The 19,236-nt window shown below is 35.3% G+C and overlaps 1 protein-coding gene across 11 annotated transcripts; it reads left to right on the forward strand.

Annotated features, from left to right (window-relative positions):
* The first annotated feature begins 1,256 nt into the window (after positions 1 to 1,256).
* On the forward strand, positions 1,257 to 17,530 carry LOC107223673 (kinesin light chain). 11 transcript variants are annotated; one of them, XM_046738459.1, is made up of 11 exons: positions 1,257 to 1,425; positions 1,683 to 1,744; positions 7,095 to 7,461; positions 7,884 to 8,040; positions 8,261 to 8,763; positions 8,998 to 9,210; positions 10,566 to 10,769; positions 12,272 to 12,286; positions 12,915 to 13,031; positions 13,131 to 13,308; positions 16,846 to 17,530. In XM_046738459.1, exons 2-11 carry the CDS (start codon positions 1,728 to 1,730, stop codon positions 16,884 to 16,886), a joined length of 1,812 nt encoding a protein of 603 aa, XP_046594415.1. In that variant the 5' UTR covers positions 1,257 to 1,425; positions 1,683 to 1,727; the 3' UTR covers positions 16,887 to 17,530. The 11 variants fall into 11 exon arrangements, 8 of the variants coding, with proteins under 8 accessions (XP_046594415.1, XP_046594413.1, XP_046594416.1 ...); XR_006904086.1 differs by lacking the exons at positions 1,257 to 1,425; positions 1,683 to 1,744 and adding an exon at positions 4,390 to 4,784 and having other exon boundaries at positions 13,187 to 13,308; positions 16,846 to 17,025; positions 17,107 to 17,530; XR_006904085.1 differs by lacking the exons at positions 1,257 to 1,425; positions 1,683 to 1,744 and adding an exon at positions 4,389 to 4,784 and having other exon boundaries at positions 13,131 to 15,876.
* The last annotated feature ends 1,706 nt before the right edge of the window (positions 17,531 to 19,236 follow it).

Genomic DNA, 19,236 nt, shown 5'->3' on the forward strand with positions numbered 1-19,236 from the left:
GATTTGTGGCAGATAACACGTACTTACGCTTTGCCGCAAGAAAAAAAAAAGTTGTCGCTTCGGTAACCGAGCTCATTGATACCGTACATGTTCCGAATGGGGTAGAATCAGTAACTGTTTGATAACGTCAATTTTGTAGCTGTTTGCCACGACGCTATTTCAATGTGTGTTCGAAGCATAGACTTATAGACTGAGCGCTCCTACAAGAGGTACTGAAGCTTACATATAAAGGACAGAGATATATTGGGAGGCTGCTCTCTCTTTTCAATCAGTTTCACACCGGGAGACAAGGGCGTAGTGAAAGTGGACAACTATAGATATAGGCGCATAATTTCGCCTCATTCTCCCTCTACCGCCTCGATCCCCGCCACAAATATCATCAGAGAGAGCAAGGAGTACTACTCCCGGCATATTTCTGTCCTTTAAATGTTTGCTTCAAGCGGCTCATATGCGCGCTCAGTCTATCTTTTATAAGTCTATAGATTATAGTTTTGTGCACTTGTGAGATAGTTACAAGAAAAAAACCGTTGAATCGCCACCTATGTGTGAGAATTCGAAGTATATCAGTAAGCAGACCGGTGCATAACGTCGTTCGACCATTGCTATGTCGTAAGTATCTACAATCTGAATGGCTGACCGTAGAAACGCTTAAGTATGAAGTTAAAATTTGGCTAGATTCTACTAACAATAAAACGGATTCTACGAAAGCGTTATCAGTTGGCGTTGGAAATCATAGTACGGGTTCCCTATAATCCCTATTATATCCTTCACCTCCCTAACGCAGCGGTTACGGTTACGGTAACGGACATTGTAAACTGTCCTTTATTGACGCACACCCCGCACACCACTAACAGTGAAATGGACGGGCGAGAAGAGACAAGGGCAAAGAGATATCAGCAGCGATTGGCTGGATTTTCACGGGCAGCAAAATGCTACGGTAGTATTTTATTGCAGAGTTATTGACCACTAGGAATGGCAATAAAGCAGGAAAGCTCTACCTGGAGTCTCTACAAAACGGACTCTAGCGCTACCTGGTGCGCGCTAAATACGAATTACCTATTTTCTTGGCATTTGTATTGGCCAAGAACTAGGCTGCAAAATACTGTGGAAGTATTTTGCTGCCCATGAAAATCTAGACATTCTCTTTCTTTTCTCATGCGCGTTTCGGGTTTTTCGGCACCTCGCCCATTCTATCTTAATATTATTTCTATGGTCTCTGATTATAGTTCGGTGGCTAGTTCACGGGTCCGGCGCAGAAACTGGAGTCGTGCTAGTCGGAATTTTAGATCGACTTGACAGCTTTCGCTCGTTCCGATGGTTCCGATCAGTAGGCGATAATAAGTCAAGTTCTACTTGAACAAGAGAGGCTATAACCTTTAACGTGTTAATATTTTAAATACCAACGGTGTTAGAGGGAAGTTAATTGTGAGTTGGTGAACAATCGTAAATAATACCTAGTAATTCGCGTTTGTTTTAATACATTTCGCTCTTCGCCATTTTGGCCTGTCATCAGCTTGCGATAAATCCACTCGGTGAACAATTTCTTGCCAGTTTATTTACCATCTTGTGAAAGCCGCACGTTATTTTTCACTTGTTCCTTGAATCTTTGTGACGTTTAACTCGCTTCAAGGATAAATCTGTCCCTTGAAATCCATAAGATTGATAGAGATGTCTTTTTACAGCAGTGGGATGGTACATTGAAGACCGTCCACGTTAGGGATTCCTGCATGGACCGTTCTCAAGAGTGAGTATATTTTTCCCTTTTTACTCCAAGCTTCATTTTCTTTACACTAATTTAGCTAAAAATAATTCATTCCTCGTCACGAACCACGCCTTCCAAGACGAACAGGTGCAACCGGAAGTTAATTCTCTAATCCATTTCCTCCGGCTCCGAGGTACCGTGACGAAAAATCACTGACCATGACCATTGGATCACGAATTATTCGTTCGCACTCTAATTTACAGTATAGAAATTGTCAGATTAATTAGATATTTGTCCGCTGAGCTTTCGTGAGAAAAAAAACCATGTGTTTATTTTTTTCTATCCCGTCCATTGTTTTTGTTTTCAACGTGAATATACACGCGAGATAGGTGGACCACGATGATGCAGTTTCGGAATGTCGGACTTGACGAAAAGATATTTAAAAAAACATTTTCCCCGTTATCATTCTTATGCGGTATTCAGGTAACGGGGGGATTGTATTTTATTTCATTCGACACACGATCAGAACCCTACCTAACGAATATCCATAGCGTCGTATAAGGTCGCCGCCCTGCTGTTTTACGCTACAACACCATTTGAGGTGTGAGTATAACGTTATTAAGCACCTGCCTAGGTTATTCAATTTCTCTAACACCTCGTGGGCGAGTTCGTTTATCTGACAAGCGATTACGTCGACGTCGGCACATCGGATTTAATTATCTTTCCATTACAATCTACGGATATTAAGATTGTATTACACTTCTTCTTGACTTACTAAAATTTGTATCAAATTTATCGTTCGTAACGAGAAATGTTGAGATATTCAGTGATGTGGGTAAAAAAATTAATCCATTCAAAGTTCCGCACTACTTCCTGCACGAACATGGTAGCTCGCATTGTGTCTAGTGTTCGGTATATTTTTCTCATTATCGAATTTCACGACGATAGATTGACGTGAAGCTGCCTGATGCTCTGCGGAAAATGTGAACATATATTTCACGTCAGTTGCGTAAAACTAAGAAACGGACTCAAAAAAACTATAAACCTTCGGTATTGTGCTACTTTGGCTGATTTTTTCAAGTAATTTTAACGAATAGGTATCTCTACTTCCGCCATTGCTTTCAACCATCAAATACGTGAAAAAATATTTGCCCTCTGTATTTCTTTCCGATTTATTAGAACATCTTGTACAACAAATACAGAAAAGTGGTATATATTTTTTTTTGCAAATTTTGCGGGTCACTTCTACATTGTTTTTTTCTTTTTTTGTTTTGTTTTGTAAAAATAAAAAAGAAACCAAGTTGAAATTCACACCGACGTCATTCCGCAAAAACGTTAATAATCGCCGAGGGAATAATTTCATTCACGAAAGGAAGCTGCGTAAGTTGGCCAAGATATATCATGTCGTCATGCTATGAATCATCGCTCACTCGGCAGGAGCAGGTCTGCAGTTGTCGTTCACTGGTTACATGGGCAATGACTGTACGCACAGCGTGAACACATAGCTGTATAGGTGGAAACTTATAGGAATAAAAATTTACTTTGCAATGTAAAAACCACCAAAATGAAAATTCAAGTTCAAATAATTACAAGCAACAATATCCCTGCCTGAAAAAATATTTAAATAAAAATCTTTACCGCCAAGTACGCAACTTTTTTGAAAAATTAACAAAATCAATATCAAAAGTCGAGAATTCGGGACAAAATGAAAAATTCCGAGGATAGCTGTTGAATGCGAAGTTGAACTTGAATCTGATCTCCCTAAAATATCAGCATCAGACGCAACAATTTTACGAAGATCTTCTACGGACCTCCATATTCTCAATTGTACATCTTGTCTAACCATACAAAATGAATAGAGACATAGAGAAAGTCTAGAAAAATAAATTGACGAACAAAGAAAATTCTATCCGTGGGCGACAGATAAATGAGAACAAATCCGAATGCACGGGGAGAGAAAAAAATTAGATTCCACTTAAGACTGCAAAAAAAAAAGACCGCGTCAAATTATATATTATTATACCTGCTACAACTGTATTTTTTACTATAAATGTAGGAGATTTTACCCTGTACACAATGGTTTTCACTGTTTTTAGAGTGAATTCTGCACGTTACGAAGTATATTTTACAAAAAAAACCTGATGTCACCCCCTTTTCCAGCAGTTCTGTGTAATATCTGCTCTTATATTCTCTCCGTGTATGCCAGCATAAAACGGATATGCCCTGATCTGATTCGCGTAAGCTAATTTTTACTCGTCATTTTCGCGCATCAAAATATGGAGACGTTTGTGATTTCAGCACAATTTTCTACATTATTATGTGCAAATTTTTTTGAGACAGTAATCGAGTAATTTGTTATGCGATGTTCCGCGGACCTGTATTTGATAGATATCACACTGAATTAGAAAATTCTTTTTCTTTAAACTCTTCCATGGTATAAGGCGACTTGCTTTCAATGAAAGTAAAATACGTTGGAGCATTTATTTAAAAACCGCATTATCAATGAAACATGATTGTCGCGTTAAAAAAACACGAAACTCTTCTCTCTACCTTGACCGTGGTTATTTATCGTAAATTGGTCGGCGCAGGCGTGGAAACACCCCCAATTTCGAGGACGGAGGTACATACACACATACGTGCTATGCTTAAGGGTAGAACACGCAGAAGCGCCACTCAGTGGTAAAGAAAACGCGACGAGGAACGGGGCTGCTCTCTTCGTCTCATATATAACGGACATAAATTTATTCTCGCATATTTTTGTACTTTCGTGTGTTCGGGTGATGAATTGAAATTTTTTTACAAATAGAACAAAAGGACCGATTGCCATTTTAAGTGCTCTCGTACGTTATAACATATCGAGTGTGTGACAACTGTGACAATATCCCTCGCGAATGTCCATAGAATAAGAAAGAAAAGAGAAAAACAGAATGAAATATAAATTGATTTAATTGAATATTTAGTACGTTTCGTATATAATAAGCGATTAGGTAGGTTGAAAGAATAAGAAAAAAAAATAGATACAAATTCTTTGATTACTGATGGGTAGAACAGATATGTCAAAAACGCTGAACGCTTATAGAATGTGAGTAACACGTTTATTGGAAATATGTTTTGTATTTCTCATACTCTTCGTTTATCGTAATTTCGATTGATTGAATTTTTCCCCACTCACCTGCAGTGTAATATGATATATTTACATACATTTTGTGTGTAGATATCCATCATTACTCAATCTGTGAACAAATACTTTGGATTTTTACATGCGTGCATCATTATTCGGCATAAATACTCTATTAACAGACCTTCTTTTTGTTTTTCTGCTCTTGGACATAATAGGATGTTATTAATGATGAACTCCGAAATGGAGAACGTGTAAATTTATCTGCAAGATACACGTTGATTAAACTCATTGCAATCTCAAATAAATATGTCATCTCATCATTCGAGGTTCACGCAACTGTCTTCGCGAACTTTAAGTAATTCGACAGTTTGCGGATCCAGTACATGTGATATATATCTCACACCACATTTATAAACGAAAATAACACGATGTACAACAAACGTGTACGGTAGCGAATTACATTACAGACAGATTTCGTTGGAATAGACATTTCGCCGCATGTGTCCTTGTGCAAGAACGTTTTCAAGCTAGATGGCTTATACATATTGTGGTTTTGTATTAAACTACTTTATCACGTGTCTAGGGCGTACAGAAGCGATGTTTAAGTAATCAAGTCATTTTCCGTCTCTTCCTATCGCGAATAAATCTCATCACTCTGTACACACAATCAACTCCTAATGAATTATGAAAAACAGACAACGATAGGGTTGATTTTCTCATGATCTCCCCGCAAGACTTCTACATTATGTGACCTGTATTGGTACCTTTGTAAAAAAAAATAAAAAAATAAAAAAAACTTATCAACGTGTAACAGGCCCATAAAATTTCGCCGATTTACAAGCCTTTACACACACTTTACTGTAGTTTGTCTCCTTTCACATGTTACTATCCGTACATTTGCTTGCGCGTATGCACGATATGTACGCTGTCGCATTGAATCGAGGCGTGATACGCGTGCGCGAGATTATTGAGCTTTAACTTATTAAACTTCGGTTCACGCGCGTCCCTGACATGGGGTAAGTTCGTATCCCGATTCGTTTTCAGATATAATTGATTCCCCTGGGCGTTTTGGCTCGTTTTAACAATAAAAATAATAATGAAAAATAAAAAAAAAAACCATACATTTGTAGCAGCCCGTATCCTCGCAGCTAGCGTAATATCCACCGAGATTTTTAGGGGCTCATCCACCGCAGTCGTTGTTAGCTCTTATTATTGATTTCAAGTCCCAGTTGGTCTTTACTGCAGACTCTCGGTGTCACGTAGCTACCGGCTTCTTCGCCGTGAAAATAATCCCCTGAATTAGAGTATAACGCTGGATAAAGTTTCCGTACGTCCTCCTCTTCTTTCGTCGTTGTGCAGGTGCTATTGTCAGTTCATTCCGGTTCTTGGACTAAATACGTACCGTCTCGAGGTGCTCATGACCACTCTTGTATAGAGGATTGGTCACAGGGTGAAGAACACGTTTTTATTAACCCCTCGCGCAGTCCTTGGTTATCAAGTAATTGGAGATAAAAAAATTTCCCCTCAAATTTAATTATCTCGTTAAACTTGTTGACTCGCTGAAGTTCTCTAGTTAAACCTTGGTGAAATTTGTTTCTTTGAAAAATTGTAAATAATTATAGTATTTTGTTTTACAATAAGTATAAACGTTCTTCTGAAGAAAGATATTCAAGAATCACCTTATATAATTCTACTGAGTTGTGAAAAAGTTTCGGCTGAAATATAATTTTTTAAGAAGAGGTGATATGTAAATATTTTTTTTCTTCTTTTTTTTATAATGCACAAATTACAAAACGAACGAATAAAATTTGATCTTGTCGTCAGAGATTTCTCAAAATTTTTGATACTGATGCTTTACTAATTTCTTCCTTTCTCGTATATGTATCTAAACTATCGACGAATCGTAGCGAATTGATATTCTTCACAGTCATTCAGAGAATTGCAATGTACAATTTCCACCGGAACCTAAGACACCATTCACTCTTGGAATAATATCATATGCTTTTTTCTTGTCTTGAAATATTTTTAAATTATCTGTTCTAAATATTATTGTATTTTTAAAGCTATCATTGGCGAAATTTTGAGCCTCCACATTTTATTTTTCCATCTATAACCATGAAACTTCAAAAAGAAATAGAGTTTGAAAGTCTTGAGCCACTTTTTATTTAGATCAAACGTGAAGTAATTCTTTTTTTTTCATCGATCAGCGATAATTAATGATCGTTTTAGAACATTGGTTCACTGAATTTATACCGCTTGTTTTAATTTCAGTAAGAAAATCGAACATATTGGCAGAATGACAGCCATGACACAGGAGGAGATAGTAGCCGGCGCTCGGACGGTGGCCCAGGGACTGGAGGCTCTTCGCTGTGAACACGGGGGTCTCCTGCAGGGTCTACAGTCTCAGGAGGCACCAGCGGCGAGGGAAAAGGCCAGTCTAATATCCAGGAATATTGAAATGATCGAATTGGGTCTTGGAGAAGCACAAGTCATGATGGCCTTGGCTAGTCACTTACAAATGGTCGAAGCTGAGAAGCAGAAACTCAGAACGCAAGTTAGACGATTGTGTCAGGAAAATGCGTGGCTCAGAGACGAGCTTGCAGGAACTCAACAGAAGTTGCAGGGCAGTGAACAAGCGGTATGCAGCCTTCCGTTTTGTTACTTAAAAATTATTTTCACCTTTCGTTTATTTATCTAGTAATACCGATAACTAGTAATATGTGTTTATTGAAAATGTGTAATAAATAATTGAGTTGTTGGTAATTGGATGAATGAAAAACGAGTGAAATTCATGGATTTATGTGTTTCTGGTTTTGCTTTATGAAGGTACATGAAAAGTGACCAAGAAAGTTCCCAAGATTTTCCATTTTACGTACAGCATTGAAATCTATATAGCTTACAGATTCATTTTCAAAGTTATTCTGGACTTGCCAAATAGTAATTTAGGTTTCAACGTTGTATAAAGTTGACGTTAATAATTTAAAACTCATTCTGAAGTAGAGTTTATTATAAAACATCACTATTTGATTCTCTAAAGTGCAACATAACTTTTCGTTTTAGGTTGCACAACTAGAAGTAGAGAAGAGGCAGCTGAACTTTATGGCCAGCATAAGACAATTTGATCCTGATCCACCAGCTGAGGATGAAAATACAAAGGATAGGCCGAAAGATGATCCAGTTGTTGATCTGTTCCCGGATGATGATAACGATGATCGAAGTAAGTTATTTTGCTCTTTGTTATTCACAATTCACTTAAAAGAACTTCGAATCATCTGATAATTTGCGTTAATCAACAAGTTGTGAAATGATTCTTGCAAGCCTTACAAAAGTTTTTTCGTAGATTGCCCATTGATTTCATACATCTATCATTCAGACTTTCATTATGACCGTACGGACTGAAATCAGTGTTTTAAATTTGACATTGTCTTGTTTTTCAGCCATGACACCAACTCCACCATCTCAGTTCGCTCAACAAGTGAATGCTGGATACGAAATACCAGCACGTCTCCGTACTCTACATAATCTTGTTATCCAATATGCGAGTCAAGGGCGTTACGAAGTTGCAGTACCACTGTGCAAGCAGGCGTTAGAAGACCTTGAAAAAACATCTGGTCATGATCACCCCGATGTTGCGACGATGCTAAATATTTTAGCCCTAGTTTACAGAGATCAAAACAAGTTCAAAGAGGCAGCAAATCTGCTTAATGATGCTTTAGCCATCAGAGAAAAAACTTTGGGTGAAAATCACCCAGCTGTTGCTGCAACGTTAAATAACTTGGCTGTTTTATATGGTAAACGTGGAAAATATAAGGAAGCTGAGCCGTTATGCAAGCGTGCATTGGAGATTCGGGAAAAGGTACTTGGACGTGAGCATCCAGATGTTGCAAAACAGTTGAATAATTTGGCGCTGTTGTGTCAAAACCAGGGAAAATATGAGGAGGTATGTTATTTTCATTGCATTGCCAATTTGGTGTCCAAATATCTTGTAATTTCTGAAGTTTTTGGAAATGGATTTCAAAGTATTAAGTTTTCAACCCTCGAAACTTCGCGAATAAAATTTAGTGGTAGTGAATATATAAATATTATTTATTTTTACGATTTTATCATACTTAATTTTGTATGTAATTCCTTGCAAGATTTGCAAAGTAACAGTTTATTTCTTATCTGCTTTCAGGTTGAACGCTACTATCAACGTGCTTTAGTAATTTACGAATCAAAGTTAGGGCCAGACGATCCAAACGTTGCAAAGACAAAAAATAATCTTGCCTCTTGTTACCTCAAACAAGGAAAATATAAGGAGGCGGAGGTTCTCTACAAACAGGTCCTAACAAGAGCTCATGAACGTGAATTTGGGGCAATTGAAGGTGACAACAAACCAATATGGCAGGTGTGTTGAAAGGGGTACATATGCGCTTATTAAAATGAATTCCAATCCTTTTTCACGTACAGAAATGATTATTTCATATGTGTTAAGTTTTAAAAAATATAGGTGTTCTTTGAATAAGTTATAACTTACAGTAATCTGATTTCATAAATAAAACCGTTATCTTATATTCAGGCCGGCAACCAACTAAATTCAATCCCAGTATCTTCTAAGAGTACTTCCGGGCCTCTGATCACTATATTATTTCTCTTGTCTTGCCTGCCTTTTGCTTCTTGTTTCCTTCTCAGCTCCTTGATCATTTCTTCGAGCTCTTGACCGATTTATCACCTGCGCACTCTCACCTGCTATCTCTTTTGTTTTGCTGGTACTTCGAGTATCATGCTTATGCTTCGATCTAGTCTCCACTTCTGTTTTAAATGTTGGTTATTTTGAAGTCAGCTTTCCGTTATGGTTTTGTCTTTTTGCCTCTTTTCATCAATGTGGTTGGGAAAACGTTTACTTGCACCCTGCTCACACGTCTTATGCGTGTATCTATGCGCACTGTGGTATTCACTTCCTGGATTCACTAAGTTTTATAAAGGTTTTGATGCGTTGTACGCTATGTCATTATCACTCAGTGTCCATGCCAGAAATCCTTGAGAAAAAATATATGTCATAAGAAATTGAAACATGACTAGTAGTAAAAATGATGGTATCGTTTAATTGGACAGCAGTCTTAGTTGACAGGAGTAAGGTGAGAAAAAAGAAAAACATATAACTGAAGAAAAGTCCAGCCACACCGAAAAAGTCGATTAAGAGTGAGATCCAATATGAGAGATAGATTACAAGGACTACAGTTGGTAAAGTACAGAAATAACCTAGGAACGAGGGTCCTTAGTCAACTTGAAATTTTTAATATTATGCTGAAAACATTGGGCTCAACGTTTGATGTACTCAAACTCGCAGTAAATCCAATCGTCTTTGGTGCAAACTTATATTCCACTCAACATCAATTCTACTGACATAGGGTGCAATTAAACTGGTCAGATAAATTGTATTACACTTGTGAATGTAGAGTGATCAGAGAAGGCTTAGAAAAAACATATGAGAAGTTGCATAGATGGAATGAACAAACAAGATCTAGAGATAGAAAGATAAAAACTGATTCAAGGAAGGTAATGCTAGAGGCGTGCAAGTACATCAGACGAAAATAAAGCTGTGGAGAAGACAGAAGCGAGATTAGACTAACGTTAATAATATGATGTATTATTAAGAGCAATGTGAGTTCTGAAAATGCGTCCATTAAGAAGTGTAATCGCAAAAAAAATTGTATAATGGAAGGGCATGAAACATACTAAACACTATTGATATTGTTTCAGGTAGCGGAAGAGCGTGAAGAAAATAAACATAGAAATAAGGAAAACGCGCCATATGGTGAATATGGTGGTTGGCATAAAGCAGCAAAAGTCGATTCACCTACGGTAACTACAACACTCAAAAACTTAGGCGCACTTTACCGGCGACAGGGAAAATATGAGGCTGCTGAAACGCTTGAAGACTGTGCGTTGAGGTCACGAAGAGAGGTAATTTACACATATTTTATTGAATTTAGTCAGTGCTACGTGATCAAATTTGGGTTATTCCACGTGAGAAGTGACGTTAAATGATATGTTATTTCTTCATTTTGTGTGCTGCTAACCCTCTGAGAGCTGAATTCTTCCGCAAAATAGTATTTTAATTTATGAAAAAAATTGCTAAATGAAAAACGAAATTTGTTTTATTCGAAAAACATCCAAGAAGGCAAGTATGAATTTGTGCAAAAACATGCTTGAATTACAAAGTGATGGAAAAGCTTTTAAAAATAATATGGCCCATTGGTTTTGAGTAGTTCCCAAGAAATCAATCGTTGATTGAATTATGTTATTAAACGCCATTTGTCCATGGCCTTGGTTGACTTGGCATACCCTCTAAGTAAATAGGGGTTTTTTACTCGTTTGAACATGTAAATACTGCAGATCATACTGGAGTTTGATATATTACTTGTATTATTGCACTTCCAAAGTTTCCAAAGTGTGCAATTTGGTCACTGTCGCAGACCAGTTACCGCGCAACATGAAAATTTGAATGTAAAAAACCGTACCACAGAATAACCCAAGGTATTGAGACCTATAAATATAGAAAATCAAAATAAGTTTACAAATCGATTGAATCCACCCGTGGAATACCCCGTATGCAATGACTTCTACCAAAGTTGACAATCATTTACTTTATTATAATTAAAAAACGAGATCAATCTAAGGGTCAATCATACCAGTTTCTTTTTGCGAGACATGTACAATGTACAAACTAAAATATTCGACGGCTAAATTCTTGAAATTGACCAGGCTTTTCTTGAATGATTGATATGAAAACTATTTACCCAATAAAAATGTTCCGTTATATCCAAGCCAAGACGGCCGCTGTTGTACAGTTGCAATTTCATTTTGGCTCTACACTGATTTCTCGCACTCGTTGGATATTAAATGTTATTTTATACCGAGTAAAATAGCAGCTAGAACAAAAGCCAAATTTATGATTACTTGAACTTGGGTACAAGGACAGCTTTGAATGTGTTGAATAATTTACATGGTTGACAAAGATCACTCGCTGTTTATTTTTAACATTGACTCCTAGTAGAGAATATCTTTTGAATTTAAATTTCGAATGGATGATCAGTTGTTTCAACTAATCATCTGGAAGTAAGTGAGAGCCAACAAAGTGTTCGTTAATTTTTACACGTATCGGAAAAACATAATTTTTTTCAAATGGTCACTCATATTCGTAAGACACCTTCATATACGATATCCTCTGAATTTTCTCAATCCGTATTCACGAGAAATGGAAGTTTTTGGCGCTCTATACTTTAAACTCCGCGTCAGGGGAGAGGACGAATATTATCGTTCTACCCTGTATTTGAGTGGAGATGACTCATTTCCTTAAAAAAATATGGAAAAATTGACAAATTGAGTGCTATAATGTTATCGCATTTTGATGTAATTAATTCAAATTGATTGTAATAATAACGTATTCATACTTATATTACAAGCCGCACGTACAGCAGGTGAGTCTCAAAGCGTTATTTGGAAAAATTAGTAGTTTGAATAAGTACGTTAATTTAGCAGTCAATTTTTTCTTCGTCTAAAATCCTGAATACTAAGCTAAGTGTATGGTATAGAGTGACGACATCGGGAAGATCAAGAAAATTAAAGTTCATAATTCAAAGGAAAGACACAAGTTCTCAAAATCAGTCAATTTGACCAATTTACAATTTTTTACAATAACTTCCCAACACATCTTGGGCGAAAATGTTCCATCTTATTTAAATAATAAGATGAGCATTTAAGGAACCCAAATTGTGAATTGGTTTACATTATTAATAGTTCAAAATTTTATGGATCTTGTAGAAAAAAAATATGGTAAAACACATATTCTCAATCATCGAAGTTGAGGGATTTCAATTCACTTAGCTTGTTGCTGTATGTATAGTATAAAAAATAATGAATGATGATCTTCTAACATAATGGATATCTACCATTCTTTAATTACGTTGTATCATAGTCAATTATATCGATATGGATAATTAATTTGATGAAAAATCATTTTGCTTGCTGTTTTCTGTTTAGAAGTGATACTTATAACTTCGAGATTCGCGGTTTCGATTTCATTTCTGTTTTTCAACTTATCAACAGGCACTAGACTTAGTGAAGCAGGCAAAAGTAGCACAGATCCTTGGAGATGAGAAAGGATCAACAAGGCGAGGCTCACGATCGAGTTTGGCAAACAGTGAGCAAGAACAGCACGACGAGGTGAGTAAACGTGCTACGTATATTCTCTAATTATTATTCGCACCGCATGCAGTAGCACACCATTAGTCGTCTACTATCCTTTTTCTTCTGTCTTTTTTGTTTTTTTCGTTGTCCGGCCCGAATCCACGATTCGACGACTCGACACTCAATCACAGACCTCGCTGCCGTTGGTACAAGGGGCGCTGCACGAAGAACAGTCTGGCCATCAAGATGCTAGCCCAAACAAACCAGGACTCAAAACCAAACTGTTCAATGTTCTTGGAATTCATTCTTCTACGTAGGACGTTGCTCTGATTGTTTGATTGTTCTCTTGTTTGTTCCTTTGTTAACTTGGGGTTGTTTTAGATAACGCAGCACTAGATTCGTCGATATTTATAGTTGAAAAAAAATTCATACAACTGAATTTCCTACAGCAACAAAGTATACTCTTCAACTACATAAACAGCTTTTATTTCAACTGAATTCGGAAATAAATATTTTGCTTCTAGGATAATAATTAAACGTTTCTCAGGCAAGTTTTGCGTTCAATCATGTGAAGAATATGACTTTAAACTGCTATTTTGGCATCATGTTTTCGGATAAAATCTTGACTCGAGGCTAAGAGCATCTGATTATAGATCCAAAATTATTTCCGTTCAAAAGCAATTAATAAAGCTTATCATCGAATTGATTTTCCATACTTTCATGTTAAACGTGAAGCAAAAAAACCTGCTACAAACAGACGACGATTTCTTGGAGATGAAAACAAGCTATTGAGTGCTGTTGAAATTCGCTAATTTGTAATTTCTGGAAGGATAGAGTGAATTAAATTGCTAAATCGGATTAAATCGTTTATATAACATTAATAATACATTATTTTTGAAAGTTGAGGCAGCGTTTTACCGAAGCAATTGATGATGAAGTCGATTTGTCCGGGGTGCTTCATAGTCGGGATTGTACATCTTGTTGAAAACGAAATTATTTACAACAATATATACGTTTATGCTCGCAAAACTATTTAACCATGCCTAATACATCGTTGTTAGCAAGATATCGTAGAATTGTGCCGCGATAAATATAACGAATAGTCTTCCTCTGTTGAAAACATTACAGATAATCTATTCACGAAACAACTACACAATTTAGTATTCTATTAACCAAATTATTGTTATCTTGAAGCGATAATTCACAATGATATATTATTACATTCGCTTTGCATAACTATATAGCTGAGTATAGATACGCAAAGGCAATTTTTTAAACACCCTATTCACGAATATACTTATGTTCTGAATACTGTGGGGACGAGGCTCGATGTTCAAGTCATTTATATTCGCAGTGATTCTCTCATAATTTGATAGTCTACATTGTTCTATTTTTAGTAAAGTTCACACTTTGCAAGGGTTTTATCATGATTTTACAAAATGTTCGAAACAATTTTATATATCGTTTTTTTACTGTATCAATCTCTTTTTACGTCCTGCATGTGCATATTTCTAAGAAAAATTTAATTCTGGGTACTTGAGTATCGTTTTATTTAGTTCACTATGTTGCGCCGAACTTTTCAAATTTAGGCAAAATCATTTTTAACAAACTCATTCATTTTTAGCTAACAAGTATAATACATCAGGATAAAATAAGAGCTCTATATTCAATCGAGATCAGGCTCATATTTACACAGTCATAAAATTTGGCACCTGGATGCCAAAAACAAAAATAGTATACGTAGAAATATATATATATATCACGATTAGTATTTAATAAAGTTGTAACAAAAGCCGTTTATTCAGTATAAAACGCAGAAAAACTAATCGATAACGCATACAGGTCGCGCAGAATATTTGTCAGGCTATTTATAAAAGTTATACTTTGATATGAGGGACCCTGTATTAATTTTTTTTTTTTTTTTTTTCATTTTCATTTTTACCTTTATAGAATAATTAAGTTTCTTACGAAGTAATGTTAATTGTTTAACTTTATTACTAGATAGAATTCAAGTCTAAGATTTCAATTGATTGTTCCAAGAGTTTAAAGAACAGTTATTATAGGAAAACTGTAAAACAGTGAAGGGTAGTGCCTTGATACTTTAACAAATCAATAAATTATTTTACAAAAGTGAAAGATTATTATTTATAAATAAAAGTTATTCACGCTGTCTCTGTCATAGTAAGATTTTGTTAAAAGCCCTTGTCTTTTTTACTGCATGGGATTTAACTGTTTCTCGCAGGCATATATCCATTCAATAGGAATTTCTAAAACGGTATACATTGTATTGATGCAGAGCATAATTAGGTAACAGTTGAGTGTCTTCTCTGGTAATCCGTTCAAAAAAATTATCTACTTAGTCTAGATGATTGATCATTGTCACGATAGATTTCCATTTGAAGCTCTTTTGGCGAAATAATAACAGTAGACTGTTGTACTCATTCTGAATACTAAAATTTTGATTAATGTTGAGGGTGTAAACCAATTTTGAAAACAAGATAGTAGAACTTGATACACTTGGAAGAATGCTTGCATATCGTATGACAAAACGTTAAGAACTTAGGTCATAATTATAAGATCTGCATCATTATTTCTAAATTCTAAAATCAGAAGCCGTATTAAAGATGTTAGATTTAATTTCTGTTGCCGATCGCCATCGCAGTCTCTAAGATATTATTTTACATGGTATACCATAATCAGGATCGAGGTCATCGAGGTTTTTATGCATCTTTACCTTTGACTCGTATTAGGTTTTCTTTCATATACTTGCGTTCGTATTTTTTCGACTTTATTTGAATACCGCGAGCCTGGGGTTTAGGTACGGATGCCAGCAGATCATCAAAATCGAAATAACCAGACGGAATGTACCTAAAATAAACAGGTGCGTAATGGTAGTTTACTCTCCTATTTATGGTTTTTGAATGTTAGCGAGTTAGTAAAATGCAAACTTAATTATTCACACATGAAGGGTCTAGGCTTGGTACAATCGCACCATGGTTTACGATTGCTTGACAAAAGTAAAGTCTAGACTCGACATGCAAATCAAATGATCATTATCATTTTATGTGTACGCAGCATATTAATGTTTTAAATGAAACTTTATTATCTGCTTGCTTAATGATATAAACGTAACCCCTCTCCATGAATCATTTAACAATCCCGTCTCACAATTCTTTCAGACTTAATTTGTGAGTAAACCTGGTTAACTGAGCAAATTTAATGCTTCTAATAAAACTCACAGTCATTCATGTGCTAATGTAAAAGTTGTCTATGTTGCAAGATATACCTGAAAGCTGACCACTTCCAGACAGTGCGTTATCACATCGAAGATGGATAACGGCTGTGTGAATTTTCATGGATAATAGCTAACCAGACGATAGGGAATGTGTGAATTCTTGCTTGGCTTGTCTAATATTTGTGTGTAGTTTGTTATTGAATTGTAGATTTCGTTGTGTTTGCAATCATATATATGCTCGTTATTTCACAAATCCCGTTTATTTTCATCAGACTGTTGAAAAGTATACGAAGTTCAAATACTTTCTATCGTTCATTACGTTAAATTGTATGTGACATGCTGTTCGAATTCAATCTATTTTGCGTTAAACAAACATCGAGGAGACAGCTTTAATTAGTAATTTAAACTAGTTTTGTTAAATTCTGGGAATTATTGTTTAAATTGTTGCGCATATATTGCCGTAATAAAATAGAACGTTTCTGCTTGACATAATTTAATTCTTATGCGTAATTTAAAGTTTGGATAAAATATTCATCCTCAAATTCAGATCTAAAGAGATTGAGGTCATTGTTTCGAGTAAGTTATGGTAGATAGTACGCTTTTCTCTTGTTTCAGGATCGCAAACACGCTGTTCGTGCCCAGTAACCAGGATATAAAAGAAACATTCAAATGAAGGCCAAGGACTCGACAATGTTTTACTAAAATGTTGCCCGACGTCCACAAGACCTACATCATATGGTTTCTCAGCACATTCCAGCTGCTTTTAAATTGATACGAGATTTCAGGCTTATCTAGGTGGGTTCATTAAATACTTAATCAGTTCAAATACAGTGATCACAAAGCAAACGTAACAACTTCTTGACATGCTCATTTTAGGAAACGAGTGACAACGATTCGAAATAAAAAATCACTCTAATGGTAACCTCAATTCTTTTCATACTTATATTACTTTTAATGTGTAAAAATCTGTTATAGGTGAGCGTATATTATTAATTGTAAAGCAAGTCATCAAATCCTGCATGGATTATATTTCCCAAAATATCACCTTTGCAAGCCTGTGCTCTGTATCAAAATAAATCGTTACAACGTCAAAATCTATTTGCACAGATCTAGTAATGTAGCGGAATAACTTTGTGGCGTTATCACTTTCTAGTTCATCATGCATATTTAATTGAATGAGAAAAAACAAATACGTATCCACAGAATGGAAAAAAAAGAAGAAAAACTATGTAAATAAATACTGGCAAACTACAACCGATTTTTGCAGCATGTAATACTGTTAACTTGACTGGAAAATAATTAAAAAAAAAAAAAAACAGTAGCAGAAAACGGACATATTATCGCTTTGAATGCCATGTGCAAGGACATTCTTTAGCGTTTATCGTCAAGAATGAAGTTGTTATCTTGGCAATTGAAGAACTCTCTGTGATGTTATCATTTGTTTGGTCTTCTTGTTTCTTCCTCAATGTATGTAGTGCAAAACTGGTCAAGTTTTCCATTTGTATTACTATGTGTCCTATATACAAATATGCAATACGCCTTATACTCATTCTTAGCTTGAACTAAAGACATTTCCTTTCTTAAACGATGACTTATTATTACATACATCAATTCCATGCTATGATGGTTTATTCTTAAGTTATTTGGTGAAAGGTGAGCCTCTCGAGTAGAGGTCATGTCAACAAATAATTTTCAAAAACTTCTTACGACAGTGCGCCAATATTTTCCGGAGACCCAAATCAAGATGTTTTATCATTATTTAAATTAGTTTACTGTACTTAATAACAATATTGCAAGGTTTGTACTTTTTTTTTTACACAAGTAATCACTTTGAAACTGGCCGTTTGTTATGTATATTTGTTACCTTCTAATTGCGATTGGGAGCTAATTTATTTCGCAATTAATTTTTCTGGGTACTCATCCAGAGTAGATCTCTCTCTCAGAGATGATAATACGTACATTTCTGAAATTTATATCATAACAGCAGTGTTTGATGAACAATTAGTATAACAACAGAGGTCAGTAGATTCGGTTGCCTAACGTGGTAATCCCATCGGAGCTATTCTAAACAGTTAGTAGAAGGCTTGTTATGCTTTCATCTTTTTAAAAAGGTTCTCAGAAATTATCGACTATATAATATATTTAATCACGTATAGCACTGTGAAAACAATACAATTATAAAAAGTGTAACAAGGCGGTGATTGTTAAGCGTTTGAAATTGCTTGGGGTTAAACTGATTAAGTTCCTTGCAATGTGAGAAACTTAAATTGCGTGAAATTTATATTTTATTAAACAGAATAACTGAAGCTGTGTGAGAATTTATACATTTTGCTACCATTAATCATTTGGATTTTAGAGTTTGTTTGCAGTATTAGACCCCTCTCCTGTATCTGGACTTTTTTCTTTTTTTAATAAAACTTTTATCAAGCCAGTGAAAATTAGGACAAATATTCTATTCTCAAAAACTGTTGTAATATGATTGAGATGTTGCAAATAATCTATTCTCAGTATTTAAAAATTAAAGTTAGGTTACAGATTATTTAAGTTAATATTGTTGGAGAAAACGAAGCCTATCTTATAATAAAAACTATGAAAATATGTAAGCTATATTTCCTTGTGACTCAAGAATGGCAATTATTATTATTACGAAAAAGAAAATAAAACGTGATAATCTGTAAGCTTTGGTTTATAATAAATATTCTAACTTGTATACTGAAATTTAATTTGCAATCAATGCAATGTGTATACTTTTATAAAATAAGTTCCAAAAATTTGCTACATTATACTCCAATTGATATTCCTAATTATAGTTTTGGGATTTAGAATAGTGCAGCATCAATATGTTTTGAAACAGTGGTTCAACTTTTACATTCAATGGTACAGCTGGGCGTTTGGTAACATTTTCTTCAGCCGTGTCATGAGACAAAATAAATCTTGCGATTTAGGTGCGACACATAGACAGTTTTACAGAAAAAAAAACAATTTTTGTTGTATATATTTCTTTAC

The sequence above is a fragment of the Neodiprion lecontei genome, chromosome 4, assembly GCF_021901455.1.
Source record: "Neodiprion lecontei isolate iyNeoLeco1 chromosome 4, iyNeoLeco1.1, whole genome shotgun sequence".
NCBI lineage: Eukaryota > Metazoa > Arthropoda > Insecta > Hymenoptera > Diprionidae > Neodiprion > Neodiprion lecontei.

Excerpts from the sequence above, each read along its gene's own strand:
- LOC107223673 (XM_046738457.1), top strand. The coding sequence starts at position 4,741 with ATGGGTAGAACAGATATGTCAAAAACGCTGAACGCTTATAGAAT. Across the intron at positions 7,462-7,883 it reads TGCAGGGCAGTGAACAAGCG|GTTGCACAACTAGAAGTAGA; the intron begins GTATGCAGCCTT and ends TTTTCGTTTTAG. Across the intron at positions 8,041-8,260 it reads TGATGATAACGATGATCGAA|CCATGACACCAACTCCACCA; the intron begins GTAAGTTATTTT and ends CTTGTTTTTCAG.